Genomic DNA, 15,172 nt, shown 5'->3' with positions numbered 1-15,172 from the left:
ACTGGCACTATTTGCTATACTAACCTTAGTCTCGCCATTCCACCGACTGTTGCTATTGGAATTGAGCCATCCCGACTCCATCTCAATCCCCATTTCACCGCCGTTCTTCCACTTCCTTTCGCAACTGCTCCGAAGACTATTGCGAGATATCGCGACAACTTACGTAGTCTGCTCCGAAGAGGCGTCCAGACTAGAGACATGGCTCTGGATAACTCTAAATGTGTATGGATGCAAGCTATCGGCGCCCCCTCGGGCTGCTCGGTCTCTCGGACTTCTCCCAAATGCAGCAACCAGCCTCCGGCATTTTTGACTGGGTCTTCGGAGAATTTATCATGGTTAGCAAGGGGTCTCTTTCCACCGACCCTGATCGATGACAGTGCTCAGATATCAGCCTGTCTATTTTTGTGTTTTCTTGGTGGTCCCTGACCTCTCCTGACCGGCATGGCATACCCATGATGCAGCCCCCCCTTTTTTTTTGTTGCCCAGCACACGCAGTCGTTGCAGTCTGCACAGTGCACGGCGACTATCTCTTGTAGCTTTCTTTTTCTTTCTCTGTGGACATTCAGAATTCGGCCGAAACTGTGGAGTAGACTACTAACTTACATAAAGATCTTGACGATCGGGCCAATGACCGCCTGACAATTCCGGCACCGCTGCACTAAGTATGCCTCTATGGCCAGCATACCGACTATACTAGCAATCTTTAACCTCCCTGAACGGGCTGAAGTGGAGGAAGTAAAGGGGGCAATCATGGCCTCACCGCACACTTCGGACTGACTTTCGGAAGACACATCCTACCATGGACCACAAGAATTGGGCTCATAAGGCTTGGCGACTAAGCTTCGCCGTTTTCGCATCCATCCTTCGGATTGCGCAGATCACCCCTGATGCTCAACGTCCTGACCGTATGATGGCATGCTCCGGGGATGAACCGGCTAGACCTCATTTTTCGCAACATCGCCTTTTTCTCTCATAGTAACTAGCAAACAATCGATTTCAGATTTGTCATTGTCATCGCGTTAGACAAATGGGTTAGCTCGGGTCACGAAACATGGATTGCGACTTTACCCGCGCTTGTTTCCTATCCTGCTACAATGATTCAGCCTGGTATGTGACTAGGGCGATCATTATGTCATTTCTGACATACCAGTGATAATATCATCAGGCATCTATGAATTCGGACGGCGAGGACGATCCTGATGTTCTGAGAGTTAGGAACATACCCCATAAAGCACGATCCTAATATCGAAGTGCACTATATTGATGCACACGGACCAAACCTTGATGTCTCAAAATTGAGCTCGGGTAATCGGGCCCCTCATACTGTGTGCGATTTAATTTAGATCGTTGCCTGTATCTTGTGGAAGAGTCAGGTGAATGTGATTTAGTCGATCGTGATAATTTGTACTATCCGATATTAATCTTCATTTGGGGGTTATGGTTGGTGGGCCAATGGGCGTAGCGCTTGCCGCCATGATGGTGATAGTGATTGATCACCTTGATCAGTTATATATATCCAAAGACAATCGAAAGGCAGAAAGTACCTAAGTAGGTACCAACTTACGGGGTTTACTTTCCCAACTACTACTATCTTAAGCAAACCCCCAACCAGCCTTGAGCGGCAAATCTCACCGGTCATGCGTCCCTTGGTGGCAGTGGCGTTTTGGGCTGTAGGCTATTCCTATCTTTGAGCAGCTAAGCCCGCCATGCTTTTGGAACTGTATGTACATGTGTGTAAGCACTGCCTGGCCGAGTGACCTCCACGGTACCCTTGATCTTCCCAAACAAAGGGGGCCAGATGCAAGCCGAAGGGGCAATTCATATCATACTGTACGACGGCTTCGGTAGACTTCCCTAGAGGCTAGTATCTACTCTGTTTCTACTAGATGAATAATACCAAGGATTGTACATCATTGTGCGCCACGGTCAAACTGGTTATCACGTAAGATCAGTCAGTCGGTTTATTTTTGGTGCCATCAGTTACAAGTAGTGGTGTTGCTCTGAAGAGTTTCTACTAGCTAGATACTAACTACTTCGGAAACCCGCATAACAACCCTGCATGTAATTCGCCTGTTGGACAGAAATTGGGTGGCGGTACTGTGCATGCTCGTCCGACAATCAGATGAGCCCATGACAAGTAAGTAATACAACACTGCCATGCCCATGCCATGCCACGCCAGGCAATTATTTGCAGATGATGATAGCATAGCCGCCAGATATCCAACCACACAATCGAAGAATCAGGTTGGAAGCCTTTGTCCTACTGTGTTGCTGGAAGGGTCAACAGAACAATCAGGAAACCAAGGTGATGGATGGATGGATGGGCTATTACTAGCTACCCTACTAGTCTGATAGTCAGACTATAGCTACAGTAGTTAACATACAGGGAAGGTAAGTGACTGAGTAACTAGGCAAGGGTAAACAAACCTATCTCAGAGAGAGAGAAAGGCACACTACCATGACTGGAAAGTGGATTTGCTTCTCTGAGTTCAGTTGGGGCCACTGAAAATTGTGGGTTGGAAGGGATAACCCATGCCACCCATTGGCGGAGTCGTAAGCGCTCACCAGAATTCTGAAACAAGGGGCGAATGCTTCAAGATTGTTTCCCGCGCCAGTTTGATCGGGTGTGCAGGCTTGGCGTAGTGGTCTTTTCTTGGTTCCACCCAAGGCGGCAAACCCAGCGAGGCGCCTTGGTTTGTGATTTCATATCCATGCCTTGACCAAGCGGGCAGCATTGCTGGCACAAAAGGGCTAAAAAAAAAAGCGAAGGGTGGACTACTGTAGAAGAAGGTTGGTAGCGATGAACTGGGCGGTTAAGCAACCCGCATCTACTGTTTCTTATTCGATGTGACTTCCCTTACCATAGCCGCTGGCTGTGATATGCAGTGCTAGTGTCAATGGTGGGTTGTGTTTGTGTATGTGTGTAATGCTTGGATAGGCTGGAAACCTGGCAAATGGCCCCCAAGAAGAATGAGGCCCCCAAAAAATCATCGCCTAAGTCAGTGAAGAGGAGGAGGAGGAGGTACATCGCCCGTGCGCGCCTATGTGCATATCTGGTGGTGTACACTACTTACTACACAATACTTACTTACTACACCACAAAGGAAAACCCTTCTCCTGATTTCCCCTTTTCCAAAGCTTCTGATAGTAATATCGGGATGCCAAGAGATAGAGCTTACTTGCGTTAAGGCTCCCTGGATCCGACTCAGGACAGTTTGTGCACAGAGAAAGCCAAATGATATCCTATTTTGGTTGCAATTCCGAATGAATTCCCAACAGTCAGGTCGTCGGATACCCATGACCCATCATGGAGGTGCCTAGGCTACCGGACCATCTCCACTTTTGCATGTTCTGTTTGCCCATTCCTTTCTTCTGTGTAAGGTAACTAAGGTTAGCCACACCTTCCCCACACATAGCAAAAGCCAGTAAATATCGCGCGGCCCATGATGTAAGATATCTTCAGGAAGCGCTCTTCAAATTAACAGTCGCCAAGTCGGAGCAGGTAGGCTACCCCACAGATTCAATGGGATTGGCTTAAAGCTTTGGGGTGTATGATTGCAAGCTGCAGGAGGCAGACAGGGTGTGTAGGATGATTACTTTGTAGCATGTAGTATGTAGTAGAGAGCCCTTTCAACTGATGATTTTCTCTTTTCTTTTCTTTTCTTTTTTCTTTCCCCCCTTTCAATGTTGGTATGACTGAGCAGAAAATTAACTGACTAGTTAACTACAAGAGAACTTACTCCATACTGATTGCTCTTACCACCTTCCAGCAGGTTTCTATGGATAAGTTTAGCAACGATGGAGGTGGACTAACCCAAGAGGGAGGCGGGCCCGGCAACAAAAAATCACTAACGGATGGGATGGACTGGAATCTTTGGAAGTCGGCGGCAGCCCCACTGTCTGGTAAGCTGGTTATCCTCCTGGTACCTGACCGTTTGGATACCTGAATACCTTACCGTTGACCCCACTTTTTGGAGTTGTGAACTTGCTGTTGAGAGTAGCAAATAGCTGGATTATCGGTCCTGGGGGAGGTTACTTCAGGGAGCAGCCCTTTTTACCATACGTGTATAATTCCTGTATCGTGTGATTTGAATACCGGGAGGGCCCTCTCTCTTCTCTCTCTGTCGTCTCTTTCTCGCTCTCTCTCTCTGGTTTTCTCCTCCTCTTTTTTTGCCCTTAGGCTCTCTCAGGCTTTCAGTCCTTTTTTTTCCCTCCCCCCCCTCTTTTATTATTATATTATTCATTATTTTATTTTATTATTTTTACTTACTCTCAAATATTCTTTTTCTTTTTTATTTATTTATTTTTTCCCCTTCCCTTCTCCCCTGCCCTGAAGTCGGTCCCTGGCGCAAGTCTCCACTTATATTTTCCTATTCTTTACTCAGTGGGTAAAAAAAAGCCCTACTTTTTCGCCGTGCGCGTATGCCGGAGCCCAACCAACTAAGTAAGTAAGTGACTTAGTCAAGCCGCCCAGGAGAAAAGAGAGAGAGAGAGAGTACTAGAAGAGGGACTCCAGAAGTGGGCGACTCGATCCGCGGGTCTCGGTCGGCGGCGCTCCCTGAATTACTCCTCCCAGACCCAAAGTCTCCGTCCCTCGACACTGGCCGGTCGTTTAAAATTATTATTGTTCTTTTTCCCGATTTTATTATTTATTGTTAGATTATTATTGTATCGATTGGCATTATTATTACCGGTTACCGACTGCCCTCCCATACTTGATCTGTACCTCATCACTGCTGTAAAAAAGCAAGTCCCTACTTCATCCCTCCACTTCGTCCTCTTCCTCTCTTCCCCTTCCCCTCCTCTCTTCCCATCGCGACTGGCATCTCTCTGTTTTTCTTCTTCCGTTCTTACTTCGTCCTTCCTCTTCTTCTTCTTCACCTCCTTTCGTTTCATTTCCACTCCATCTTCGCCGTGCGAGTTATCTCCTCAAGGGACTTGTAATCGGGCTGGCCCAGTTCAACTCTCTGTTGCTACTCTCTCTCTTTCTCACTGCCTTTCATTTGCCCTTTGTTGACGAGGGTCGGCACAACGTCAGCGCCTAAATACTAGCTACTCTTCCCATACAAGAGGCTGGCACCTCTCTTTCTTACCATCGCCCGTGTTTGGATAACCCTTTGTGTTTCACGATTCCGTCGTTGAACACCCTATATCCAAACCTGTTTCTGTCTTTTTATAGCATTCAATCCTCCGAGATCGCTCCCCTTGATTCCTTGCGAGTGGTTGTTTGTCCGCTTTCCTAACCGGGTGCTGTGACTGTGCGTAACTCCTTGCTCTGCCCAACCAGTGGCTCTGTGACACCGTCCACTTGCCGCTCCCATGGCGCTCTTCTTTGTTCGCGCTTATGCTTGCAAGCAAACCGTCGTTTTAAAGATTTGACTGATTCCCCTACAGACTATCGTATATCACATCCGCTATGTATTCCCAACACGGTGCCCCTATGGCACCTCCCCAAAAGCCGGAGACGTTTATGCTTTCCACTGAGGCCCAGCAAAGCCTTCCACATGACGCGCAAGTCGCGCTGCAGCAGGTTGACAATCGTACGTTTCCCTTTGCGGTTGCTTACAACCCCCCCAGATCTCCTGTTTAGCTTTCAGTCGCCTTCGATCTGGGCTCTTTGATGGAACTCCTGACTAATGGTCTATCTATGGTATAGTCAAATACTTTCTCCTCTCGGCGCCGGTAGACTGGCATGCAGATCAACTTATCCGACGCTTCTTGCTTCCTACTGGCGACTATATCTCTTGCGTCTTATGGTTAGTTGCGATCGTCGCAATACCATGCAGTTGATCAAAGGGCACCTAAACTGATTCGCGACAGGAGCAACCTCTTCCACATCTCCGGAACCGACATCGTGAGATGCCTCGCATTCAGATTCCAGGCCTTCGGGCGCCCTGTGAAGAATTCGAAGAAGTTCGAGGAGGGTATCTTCTCGGACTTGCGAAACCTCAAGGCCGGAACTGATGCTACTCTAGAAGAACCCAAGAGCCCGTTCCTCGACTTCCTCTACAAGAACAATTGCATTCGAACCCAGAAAAAGCAGAAAGTCTTCTACTGGTACAGCGTGCCACACGATCGGCTGTTTCTTGATGCGTTGGAACGTGATCTGAAGCGGGAGAAAATGGGGCAGGAGGCGACCACGGTTGCGGTCAGCGAGCCTGCTCTGTCTTTCGAGTTCGATTCATCCCAGTCGCTGTATGAACAACTCACAAAGGCACAACAAGCAAATTCCTCATCGTTTGCTGCACACGCAAGTACGACATATGGCCAACCCGCATCCCCAGTGGTTCGGACCGTTGACGCTATGCCTCCTCCCCAGATGGCTCCCCAGATGGCTCCCCAGATGGCTCCCCCGGCGCTACCCCTTCTCCCGGACGAGTCGGGCAACCCGGCGATGTACAACCCAGTTCCTATGCCCACCACCCTGGCCCAGAGCGTTATTAAGCGCGAAGCAGAGTACGGGCACATCCAATACGACCGCAATGGCATGCCCATTGCTCGTCTGCACCAGCGCCATGCCTCCATGCCCACCTTCGTCGAATACTCGCCAGCGCCATCGTTCGTTTCGTCTCAATACGAGGACTACAGCAACCGGGGTCTATCGTTCGAGCCTGTTACACCTCCTCAGCACAGCTCCCACCTTGGAGCTGAACCGGCATACATCGCTAACGAAGACACCGGTCTCTACACCGCCATCCCCGATATCTCTTCCGCAACTCACTTCAATCCAATGATGCAGCTACCCCCGTCGAATCTTGCCCATGCTCACTACCCGGCGCCTGCGAGAACTTTCCCTTCAAATGTCTACTCGGTCATCGAAGGCTCTCCTACGTACAAGCAACGTAGGCGCCGGTCTTCGATACCCCCGAGTATCACCAGCGTTGGCGCTGGCCCGCACCCCCAGGTGACGAGTGCACCGAACCAAGCTGTTGCGTACGCGGCCCATAAACCCAGCGACCTTCGTCGTTCAGTCTCTAGCTCGGTGGCTCCGGTAGCGGAGGTGGATGAGTCTCATCATGATCAGTCTTTCAGGGCTGCCAATGGCTATCGCGCTGCAGTCCTTCCCCAGAAGAATTTGCTGCATGAGATGTCCCGCAACAGCACCCCGCTGCCGAGCCTCGAGGAAAACCCCGAGCAGGGTACCTTGGCTCTTGCAAATCAACCAGATGAGTTAGCGCCTCTCCCTAGTGGTGAGGCGCTAGATGCATCTGTCCAGAACAGTGCGACGAATAAGTCTGACCGATACGGTCCCATTCGTCGTGCTCGGAGCGCTACCATGATGGAGCTCGGCCCCTACCCGCAGAAGTCACACTCCTGCCCCATTCCATCATGCGGGCGCCTCTTCAAGAGATTAGAACATCTGAAACGGTAAGTTGCAAAATTCTATTTTTATGAGCTGTCCAATTGGTCCGGGTTCCTAGGGGATCGACGGAAGCCTTAAAGCCATTGTTTCTGTAGCCGCCGACTAACATGAAGGATCCAGGCACGTGAGAACACACACCCAGGAGAGGCCTTACCCTTGTCCTTACTGCAACAAAGCATTCTCCCGATCGGATAACCTGGCACAGTAAGTTATCAACATATTCACTTATTATTCATTGCAGGATGCTAATCTGCCTGATAGACACCGTCGAATCCACGAGGCTCAACAGGATGGGCAGCAGCCCCTTTCTGGCCACGAGGAAGACCTGGAAAATGAAGAGAACGGATTTGGTTCGGCCGAGGAGGGCTCGTCCCCGTCTGAATCTGTCTCAGGTGCCATGGTCAATGTTCCTGGCATGACCACGATGCCCTCCGCTATGACCTTGCCTTCGGCTATGCCCACAATGGTCGCTCCTCATATGATTGCGCCTCAACTCTTGCAGCAGCAGCTATGAGTGAGCGCCATGGTGGACCTCTAACTGGTTGTTCTTCGCCAGACCATGTTACATGTTACCCTGTTCGCTTTGTTCAGTCCTTACTGATGCTTTTGCATCTCGACCCTCGGTCGTCTACTGTGTTTGTTCTCACTAATTAACTCTAGGAGTTTTAGGGCGCGTGTCTGCATACAAAACGTCCCTTACTCCGTTTTTGATTGATTGCATCGCCAAGTGTACGCTGTTCGGCCTTGTGGCTCCTGTACGTTGATGCCACGTCACTGAGGCTCGGTTGACAGCTATTGGCTTCCCGCAGGACCTCATCTCCTGCTTCGCGGCCTTGTCCCCCGGCTGATGACGGGGCTGCTTCCAGATTTGGATTGAATCTTCCTTTGTTTCCTATTTGCGGTCGGTCTGGATTTTGGTGTCCATAATAAGCGTTACATGTGTTTGTCCCTCGGGGTTGGTATGCTGTTGTCTCTACCCCATAATCGTCCTTGTTTTTCACCTTGTCTCTTTTTGTTCGGTCGGGTTTACTGGTTTTATTTGTTTCATGTGCTATGTTGATAATGGGCTTTCTTGTACTATTTCATTTATCGCGGTGATGGGAATATTTGGGAGGTTGGATTTACAGATGAGGGTTGATTAAAAAGGGCACATAGCCTGGAATGGCTACTTTTCTTTCCTCGTGGAATATTTTGCGGCTCTCCAGGCACACACCTGAAGCGGGGATGCAAGGAGGGGGTTCTGGATTTGAAGCTTCTTCCACTATAGATATTCCGAGAGATGGATGGATTCTTGTGTCTGCGACGGGCGTGCAGAGGTTGAGCACATACATATAGATATGAATCAAATGGTAATGAAACCCATGCTGTTAAATGGCTAGTAGCCGTAAAAGTCAGTCAGTCGGTCAGTCAGGGGATTGATGTTTGTCACCTGTCAGACGACTGCGTGTCTCCGCCTGATCCAATCGTGACCCGTCCGATCCGGCTTCCAGATCGGGGTATATCACGTGCATGGCCTGCTGACGTCGACCCGATTCTACAAGGTATCGTCATCCCATGAACCCCCATTCGTATTCATCGGGAATGTCTCCTCTTCATTTCTCTGCAGTAAGCTGTTGTTCTGATCTGTCCAGCATGGAGCAAGACTAGGAACCCCAAGGGTTGATCTTCGTGCCATACCTCCTATTTACAGTATACTGCTCCCCGAGCGCTTCACTTTTCCTGAACACAGACTCGCGTGTCCACGACCGCCTCTTGCCGAATCCCTAAGAATCCAGCCACGTTCCAGCAGCTTGATTGGGATCATCTCACACTATATTGCACTACCACTTGCTTCAACCTCCGTCAGGAAGAAGCCACAGAACGGTTGCATTCCATACTGGACTAGCTTGTGTACCACGGCCTTTCCAAACCCTTGGATCTATCTATCCACGTCTAATCAGTTTATATACTACTAGACCGTGTGTGCTATCTTCGGGGCTTTTTCTATCCCATGAATGACTAACGCAGGAAGACCTGATCGTACCACACACACGCGCGGTAATTTCTCCTGAATTCCCCGACTGTTAGCAGGGGATCGTTGTGTCCAGCAACGCTGCTGCTAGCTAGATCAAATGCCAGAAACGCATGAGCGGTTCGCTGATGAAACATCCCCTTTGGTGGGAGCATCTGACAATAATCAAGTGCATTCGATGTCAAGAAATGGAGATAACAACGGGACCAGCGGGGCTGGAGATGCTCACCATCTGTCCGAGACGAAGAGCAGCTGGTACCTGTTTTTGTTGACTTTGAGCATTGGCGGGTAGGTAACAAGTCTGTCCCGTTGGCGATGTAATCTAGGGCTGTTTCTGTGTGTTGTATAGCTTTTGCCCGAAGCTAACGAGGTTTGTTGTTCTAGTCTCCAGGTTGTGTGGTCCACTGAGCTGTCGAATGGATCGGTAAGCTACCACTGTTTATCGGACCCTACATGGGAATAGGGGCTAATTCTGTTGTATGAGCATAGCCCTACCTCCTGTCTCTTGGAATGAGCAAGGCTCTGCTTGCATTCGTTTGGATTGCTGGCCCTATAACAGGTACCCTTGTGCAGCCGTATATCGGCATTTGCAGCGACAACTGCCGCATTTCATGGGGCAAGAGAAAGCCGTTCATGGTTGTGGGCGGCATTGCAACGGTCATTTCTCTCCTTGCCCTCGCTTGGGTCAGGGAGATGACCGGAGGCTTCCTTGGGCTTTTCGGTGTCGATCCAGCTTCTAGTGCAACGCGGACAGTGGTCATTGTACTGGCCACCATTTTGATGTACTGCCTCGACTTTTCTGTAAATACTGGTAGGTCCCCTCTTGCTGCACTGATATGTGCAAACCTAAAGTGACTGTTCGGCTGTAGTGCAGGCAGGCATCCGGTGTTTCATTGTGGACAATGCCCCTTCGCACCAGCAGGAGGCGGCAAATGCATGGGCTAGCCGGCTCACCGGTGTTGGTAACATTCTCGGATATATTTTTGGATACATGGATCTACCGAAATGGTTCCCGTTCTTGGGAAACACGCAGTTCAAAGTCCTATGTGCATTGGCGTCCATCGCACTTGGGATAACGTTGTTGGTTAGCTGCCTATACATCAAGGAACGTGATCCCCGTCTAGATGGAACGCCTTCATCGGGGAACCCTGGGCTTGTAACATTCTTCAAGCAGGTTTTCAAGTCGATCAAGCATCTACCGCCAGAGATTGCCAAGGTGTGCGAAGTTCAACTTGCCGCGTGGGTGGGTTGGTTCCCTTTCCTCTTCTATTCCACGACATATATCGGGCAGCTCTTTGTGAATCCGATCTTCGATGGACACCCCGGTCTCTCGGATGATGATATCAACAAAGCTTGGGAGGAAGCTACGAGGATTGGGACATTCGCGCTGCTGGTCTACGCAATCATCTCATTTGTGACTAATTTGACGTTGCCTGTACTTGTTGTTCCAACCTACAAGTCGGCTGTTCCTTCTGAGCCTACGCCTACGGAAGGTCAGTCAGAGGATGAGCCCTTCCTAGGCAATAGAAGGCTGTCGACATCCTCGATTGGCACTGCAATGGAGGCACCCGCGCCCATCTTGGGAATCAACAAGGGTGATTCAGGGGAAGATAAGTGGCTATCGAAGTTGCAGATCCCCGGATTCACCCTTCGGCGTGCGTGGCTTATGTCGCATATCCTGTTCGCTGTCTGTATGTTCAGCACCTTCTTCATCTATTCTTACCAAGCCGCAACGGTGGTGATCGGGATCGTAGGGATTTCGTGGGCATTGACGCTTTGGGCACCCTTTGCCCTAATCTCTGCGGAGGTCTCCCGCATTGACACGGAGCGTCGAATCCGGCGACATCAAAATGAGGGCGCAGTCTCCGCTGAGCAGCCTCGCAATGATACAAGTTTACCAGCTCGCGCCTCTACCGACGAGCATGACCTGGAGAATGGATCACCCACTTCAACTGCCAAGGCAGGGGAAGTGGAAGAGGAGGAAAATCTGGCACAGGCAGGGATCATCCTCGGACTGCACAATGTGGCCATCTCAGCGCCACAAATCATCTCGAGTCTAATTTCTAGTGCGATTTTCAAGGCGTTCCAGAAGCCTCGGGGTGAGCCGTGGGATGATAGTGTCGGGTGGGTGATGAGGTTCGGGGGCTGCGCGGCAGTATTGGCGGCTGTGCTGACCAGCAGGCTTACCGAGGGAGCACGGGGAGTGCCTGTTTCATCGTAGGATTGCTCTTATTGGGGTGGAGTAACAGACAGAAAGATAGTAATATCAATATTACACACTGATGGGAGAGTGACCAGAATCTGGAACACCAGGCCGAAGTGGGAAAGAATAGTAAGAAAAAGGCCCGTTATTGTAATAGAGAGTATCATCTATTGAGGCGACGTCACACGCCAGGAGGATCAGCGGGCCGAACAGCGTCGGGTCTTGGCCACGCGGGACTCCGGCGGGCGTTGACGAATACTTGTCCCCTACTCATGCCAGCTTTCGCTTCACACATCTCTCGTGTCTCTCGCTTTTCGCTGCTGTTGCGCCTTTCTGCCTCCCGTCAGGTCTTTTGCGATCGGCAGATTATGTGTGCCTGGTCCCCGTGCCAGAGACTCGCTGCTGGGCGTTAACCGTCATCCGCGTCGTGGTTGCGAGGGATATCCCCAAACAATGGCTACCCAAGTGATGGGCAACTTTTTACACCAGCTACTCCGTATGTCTCCAATGTCCTATGCGATATCAGTGGTTTCCTTCCATGCGGATGTCAAGATTCGGGTTGTTGGCTGAGAGATACCTGGGGGTTTCCTCTGTGAGGAGGCGGCGGCCCCTTGTGATGGATGCATACGCGGCCGGGCGATTTGAAACGAAAATGATCACTAACGGACTCGTGCTTTTCAGGGAGAGCTGTGGATTCGGATACGGACCCCGATGATGGTACGCGCATTATACTTCACCCAAAATATCTTATTTCTGCATGAGGCCATTGGTTCTGACAATGTCGGTTTTAACAGCAGATGCTCCGGACACCGGCGATAAGGAGTTCTTCAGCTCCTGGGCGCTCTTCATCCTGATTATGTTGTTGATGTTCGCGCTATTTACGAGTTACATTCTCCAACAGAAGAAGATCCAGGCGGTTCATGAAACAGTGCTGTCTATATTTGCGGGTATGTCGATCGCAGCTTGGTTGTTACCTTTCGGGATATTATGAGGATCAGGCGCTCATGGGTATGGGATAACTTTAGGCATGTTTGTCGGATTGATCATCCGATTGAGTCCTGAGTCACCCATTCAGGATAGCGTCACCTTCGATTATCAGTTCTTCTTCAACCTTCTCCTTCCTCCGATTATTTTGGCATCGGGTTACGAATTACACCAGGCGAACTTCTTCCGAAACATCGGTACCATTCTCACCTTCGCCTTCGCAGGAACGTTCATCTCGGCTATCGTGTTGGGACTGGTCCTGTTTGTCTGGACGAGAATTCCGTTGGATGGGTTGAACATTTCCTTCGTTGAGGCCATCGCGGTCGGTGCGACACTGTCGGCGACGGATCCGGTCACCATCTTGGCTATCTTCAACTTGTACAAGGTCGAGCCGAAGCTCTACACGGTTATTTTTGGCGAGTCGATCTTGAACGATGCCATCGCTATTGTGTTATTCGAGACCGCGCAGAAGTATGCCGACAGTGATGCGGGCTCCTTGACTTTCTTGAACTTGTTCGAGGCTATTGGACTGTTCTTGCTGGTTTTCTTTGGAAGTATGATGGTGGGTGTCATCGTCGGCATCATGACCGCTCTGGGCTTGAAGTACACGCATGTGCGCCGCCAGCCCAAGATTGAGAGTTGCTTGATTGTCCTTATCGCCTATGCCAGTTACTTCTTCTCGAATGGTGTCTATCTGTCTGGTGAGTGAGATGCTTGTCACAATTCGGTGCGAAGCAAGCTGACATTCTTAGGAATCGTGTCTCTCCTGTTTTGTGGAATCACCCTCAAACACTATGCATACTACAACATGTCGCGCCGTACCCAACTTACCACGAAGTACCTCTTCCAAGTGATGGCGCAATTGTCGGAGAACTTTATCTTCATCTATCTCGGACTCGACTTGCTCGTCCAAAGACATCTACAGTTCAAGCCTCTCTTTATCTTGGTCGCCGTTTTCGGTATCTGTATCGCGCGGTACCTGGCGGTGTTCCCGCTATCTAAGGCGATCAACTGGTTTATCCGATACAGAGCCCGTCGCCGCGGCATGGATGTTGCCGACGAGCTGCCCTTCGCCTACCAAGCAATGCTTTTCTGGGCAGGTCTGCGTGGAGCTGTCGGTGTTGCGCTGGCCGCAGGCCTGAAGGGAGTCAACGCCCCGGCGCTGCGGGCCACTGTTCTCGTGGTGGTGGTGTTGACCGTCATCATTTTCGGCGGCACAACGGCCCGGATGTTGGAGATTCTGGGAATCCGGACCGGAGTTGTCGAAGAGATCGAGTCGGACGATGAGTTTGACATTGAGGTCACCAACGGTGGCACCTACTACAAACGCTCTGATACAGGTTTGGGATACACGCCTCGCCGTATGGACTCGACCATCCCGTTGGATGGAGTGCCGCGCGGCGATATGGATCGGAACAACAGCTATTCGAGCGGCAATAATCGTCGTCCCAGTCCTCCTCCATCCGGCTCGGGCCGCACTCGCGGCCATGCCCGGCTCTATTCCAATGCATACAGCCAGAGAGATTCAGGCCGTGACCGTACGTCAACAGCCACGCTGCTGGGTGGTGGCGCCCGTAACCACAGCGACAGCGAGGCTGCCAGTGAGGATGAGTTTGGCTTGAGGACCACTGGGAAGGGCCGTGTGGCAGACGCCGACCAATTGGATGCGTTCGACCTTGATGTCGAGGATGCGCCGTCCGATGACGACCTGCCCCCATCCGCCCCGGCGCCGACTACCTCGCGACTCAGGCGATCGCCGTCTCAGCCTCAGCAATATCTGGAGTCGTCGCAGACCACACCCCCTAACAACCCGTCACCTAACCGGCGCGAAACCGGATTGAGCGCCCGCGATGCCATTCGAGACCTCTTCTCGGGAGGACCGTCTGGGGACCACGCGGCGTGGTTCCGACAATTGGACGAAGATTATATCAAGCCTCGACTTTTGTTAGATCAGTCGAACCACAAGGGGCCTGGTGCTGTTTAGATGATACTCCTTTCGTTTTCTTTTCCTCCTTGTGTGTACTCATAATGCATGATTCCATCTTCTGTTCCACTGTTCTTCTGCCAGCCCCCCCATGGTCGGAATGGCTTTTCCTTCTGCTCGACCCCGGGGTTCTGTCGGTGGTTGTAGCTGGCCCCTGTTGCGTTCGGTAGCGAGTATGCTCCAGCACGACAGTCCTCTCTTTCTTAATTGGGGGGCGCTTGTATATCCACTATATACCAGTGCAGACTGCTGTTATATTGTTTTTCTTTGGCATAGCCGGGTCTGGACACCCTGGACACATGTCATTGTGTACGATTGCCATGTTTCCATTTAGATTTGAATGATTGAGACTCTTCTTGTTCTTTCGAATTGCAATGGAGCACATACGTAGGTAGTAATATACCACCATAGATAAGCCAAACCATTCTAATCCACCAGGCCGATCCCCCTCTCACTAAGTAGGCCCGTGATTCCCCAGCCGGCAGCACCAGCAACTTAATGAGCTAGTCGTAAACCTCGGAACAATCCAGCACCTCCAATTCCTTCTTCCCTTTTCCTGTCAATTCCGATTCCGAAAAGGCAATCCTTCGCGACAAGCCTCCAGACTTACGGTGGCCCAGCGCGGGC

At 50.8% G+C, this 15,172-nt stretch overlaps 7 protein-coding genes across 7 annotated transcripts; 4 read left to right on the top strand and 3 right to left on the bottom strand.

The window, feature by feature from the left end:
- Nucleotides 1-14: 14 nt before the first annotated feature.
- On the bottom strand, nucleotides 15-2,735 carry An17g01610 (hypothetical protein; the record flags this gene model as incomplete). Its single annotated transcript, XM_059745479.1, has 10 exons — nucleotides 15-363; nucleotides 428-552; nucleotides 604-653; nucleotides 686-794; nucleotides 1,148-1,239; nucleotides 1,281-1,407; nucleotides 1,565-1,668; nucleotides 1,729-1,854; nucleotides 2,385-2,407; nucleotides 2,566-2,735. 10 exons carry the CDS (start codon nucleotides 2,733-2,735, stop codon nucleotides 15-17), a joined length of 1,275 nt encoding a protein of 424 aa, XP_059602835.1.
- Nucleotides 2,736-2,857: 122 nt separating this feature from the next.
- An17g01600 (hypothetical protein) lies at nucleotides 2,858-3,414 on the bottom strand (the record flags this gene model as incomplete). Its single annotated transcript, XM_059745478.1, has 3 exons — nucleotides 2,858-3,066; nucleotides 3,111-3,194; nucleotides 3,303-3,414. The coding sequence occupies 3 exons, from the start codon at nucleotides 3,412-3,414 to the stop codon at nucleotides 2,858-2,860; spliced, it is 405 nt and encodes a 134-aa protein (XP_059602834.1).
- Nucleotides 3,415-4,563: 1,149 nt separating this feature from the next.
- An17g01590 (uncharacterized protein) lies at nucleotides 4,564-5,321 on the bottom strand (the record flags this gene model as incomplete). Its single annotated transcript, XM_059745477.1, has 3 exons — nucleotides 4,564-4,928; nucleotides 4,994-5,048; nucleotides 5,160-5,321. 3 exons carry the CDS (start codon nucleotides 5,319-5,321, stop codon nucleotides 4,564-4,566), a joined length of 582 nt encoding a protein of 193 aa, XP_059602833.1.
- A 95-nt stretch (nucleotides 5,322-5,416) lies between these two features.
- On the top strand, nucleotides 5,417-7,877 carry An17g01580 (uncharacterized protein; the record flags this gene model as incomplete). Its single annotated transcript, XM_001398350.3, has 5 exons — nucleotides 5,417-5,540; nucleotides 5,657-5,756; nucleotides 5,821-7,368; nucleotides 7,484-7,567; nucleotides 7,625-7,877. The coding sequence occupies 5 exons, from the start codon at nucleotides 5,417-5,419 to the stop codon at nucleotides 7,875-7,877; spliced, it is 2,109 nt and encodes a 702-aa protein (XP_001398387.1).
- Nucleotides 7,878-8,524: 647 nt separating this feature from the next.
- Nucleotides 8,525-9,318, top strand: An17g01570 (uncharacterized protein; the record flags this gene model as incomplete). The annotated part of the gene is made up of 3 exons (XM_059745476.1): nucleotides 8,525-8,679; nucleotides 8,771-8,909; nucleotides 8,995-9,318. The coding sequence occupies 3 exons, from the start codon at nucleotides 8,525-8,527 to the stop codon at nucleotides 9,316-9,318; spliced, it is 618 nt and encodes a 205-aa protein (XP_059602832.1).
- A 156-nt stretch (nucleotides 9,319-9,474) lies between these two features.
- Nucleotides 9,475-11,595, top strand: An17g01560 (uncharacterized protein; the record flags this gene model as incomplete). The annotated part of the gene is made up of 6 exons (XM_059745475.1): nucleotides 9,475-9,662; nucleotides 9,759-9,798; nucleotides 9,864-10,185; nucleotides 10,244-11,065; nucleotides 11,129-11,203; nucleotides 11,375-11,595. The coding sequence occupies 6 exons, from the start codon at nucleotides 9,475-9,477 to the stop codon at nucleotides 11,593-11,595; spliced, it is 1,668 nt and encodes a 555-aa protein (XP_059602831.1).
- A 435-nt stretch (nucleotides 11,596-12,030) lies between these two features.
- Nucleotides 12,031-14,545, top strand: An17g01550 (uncharacterized protein; the record flags this gene model as incomplete). Its single annotated transcript, XM_059745474.1, has 5 exons — nucleotides 12,031-12,073; nucleotides 12,259-12,294; nucleotides 12,372-12,524; nucleotides 12,603-13,262; nucleotides 13,314-14,545. 5 exons carry the CDS (start codon nucleotides 12,031-12,033, stop codon nucleotides 14,543-14,545), a joined length of 2,124 nt encoding a protein of 707 aa, XP_059602830.1.
- Nucleotides 14,546-15,172: the final 627 nt, after the last annotated feature.

This window comes from Aspergillus niger, assembly GCF_000002855.4.
Source record: "Aspergillus niger supercontig An17".
Lineage (NCBI taxonomy): Eukaryota > Fungi > Ascomycota > Eurotiomycetes > Eurotiales > Aspergillaceae > Aspergillus > Aspergillus niger.
This window is presented reverse-complemented; position numbering and strand designations above follow the sequence as displayed.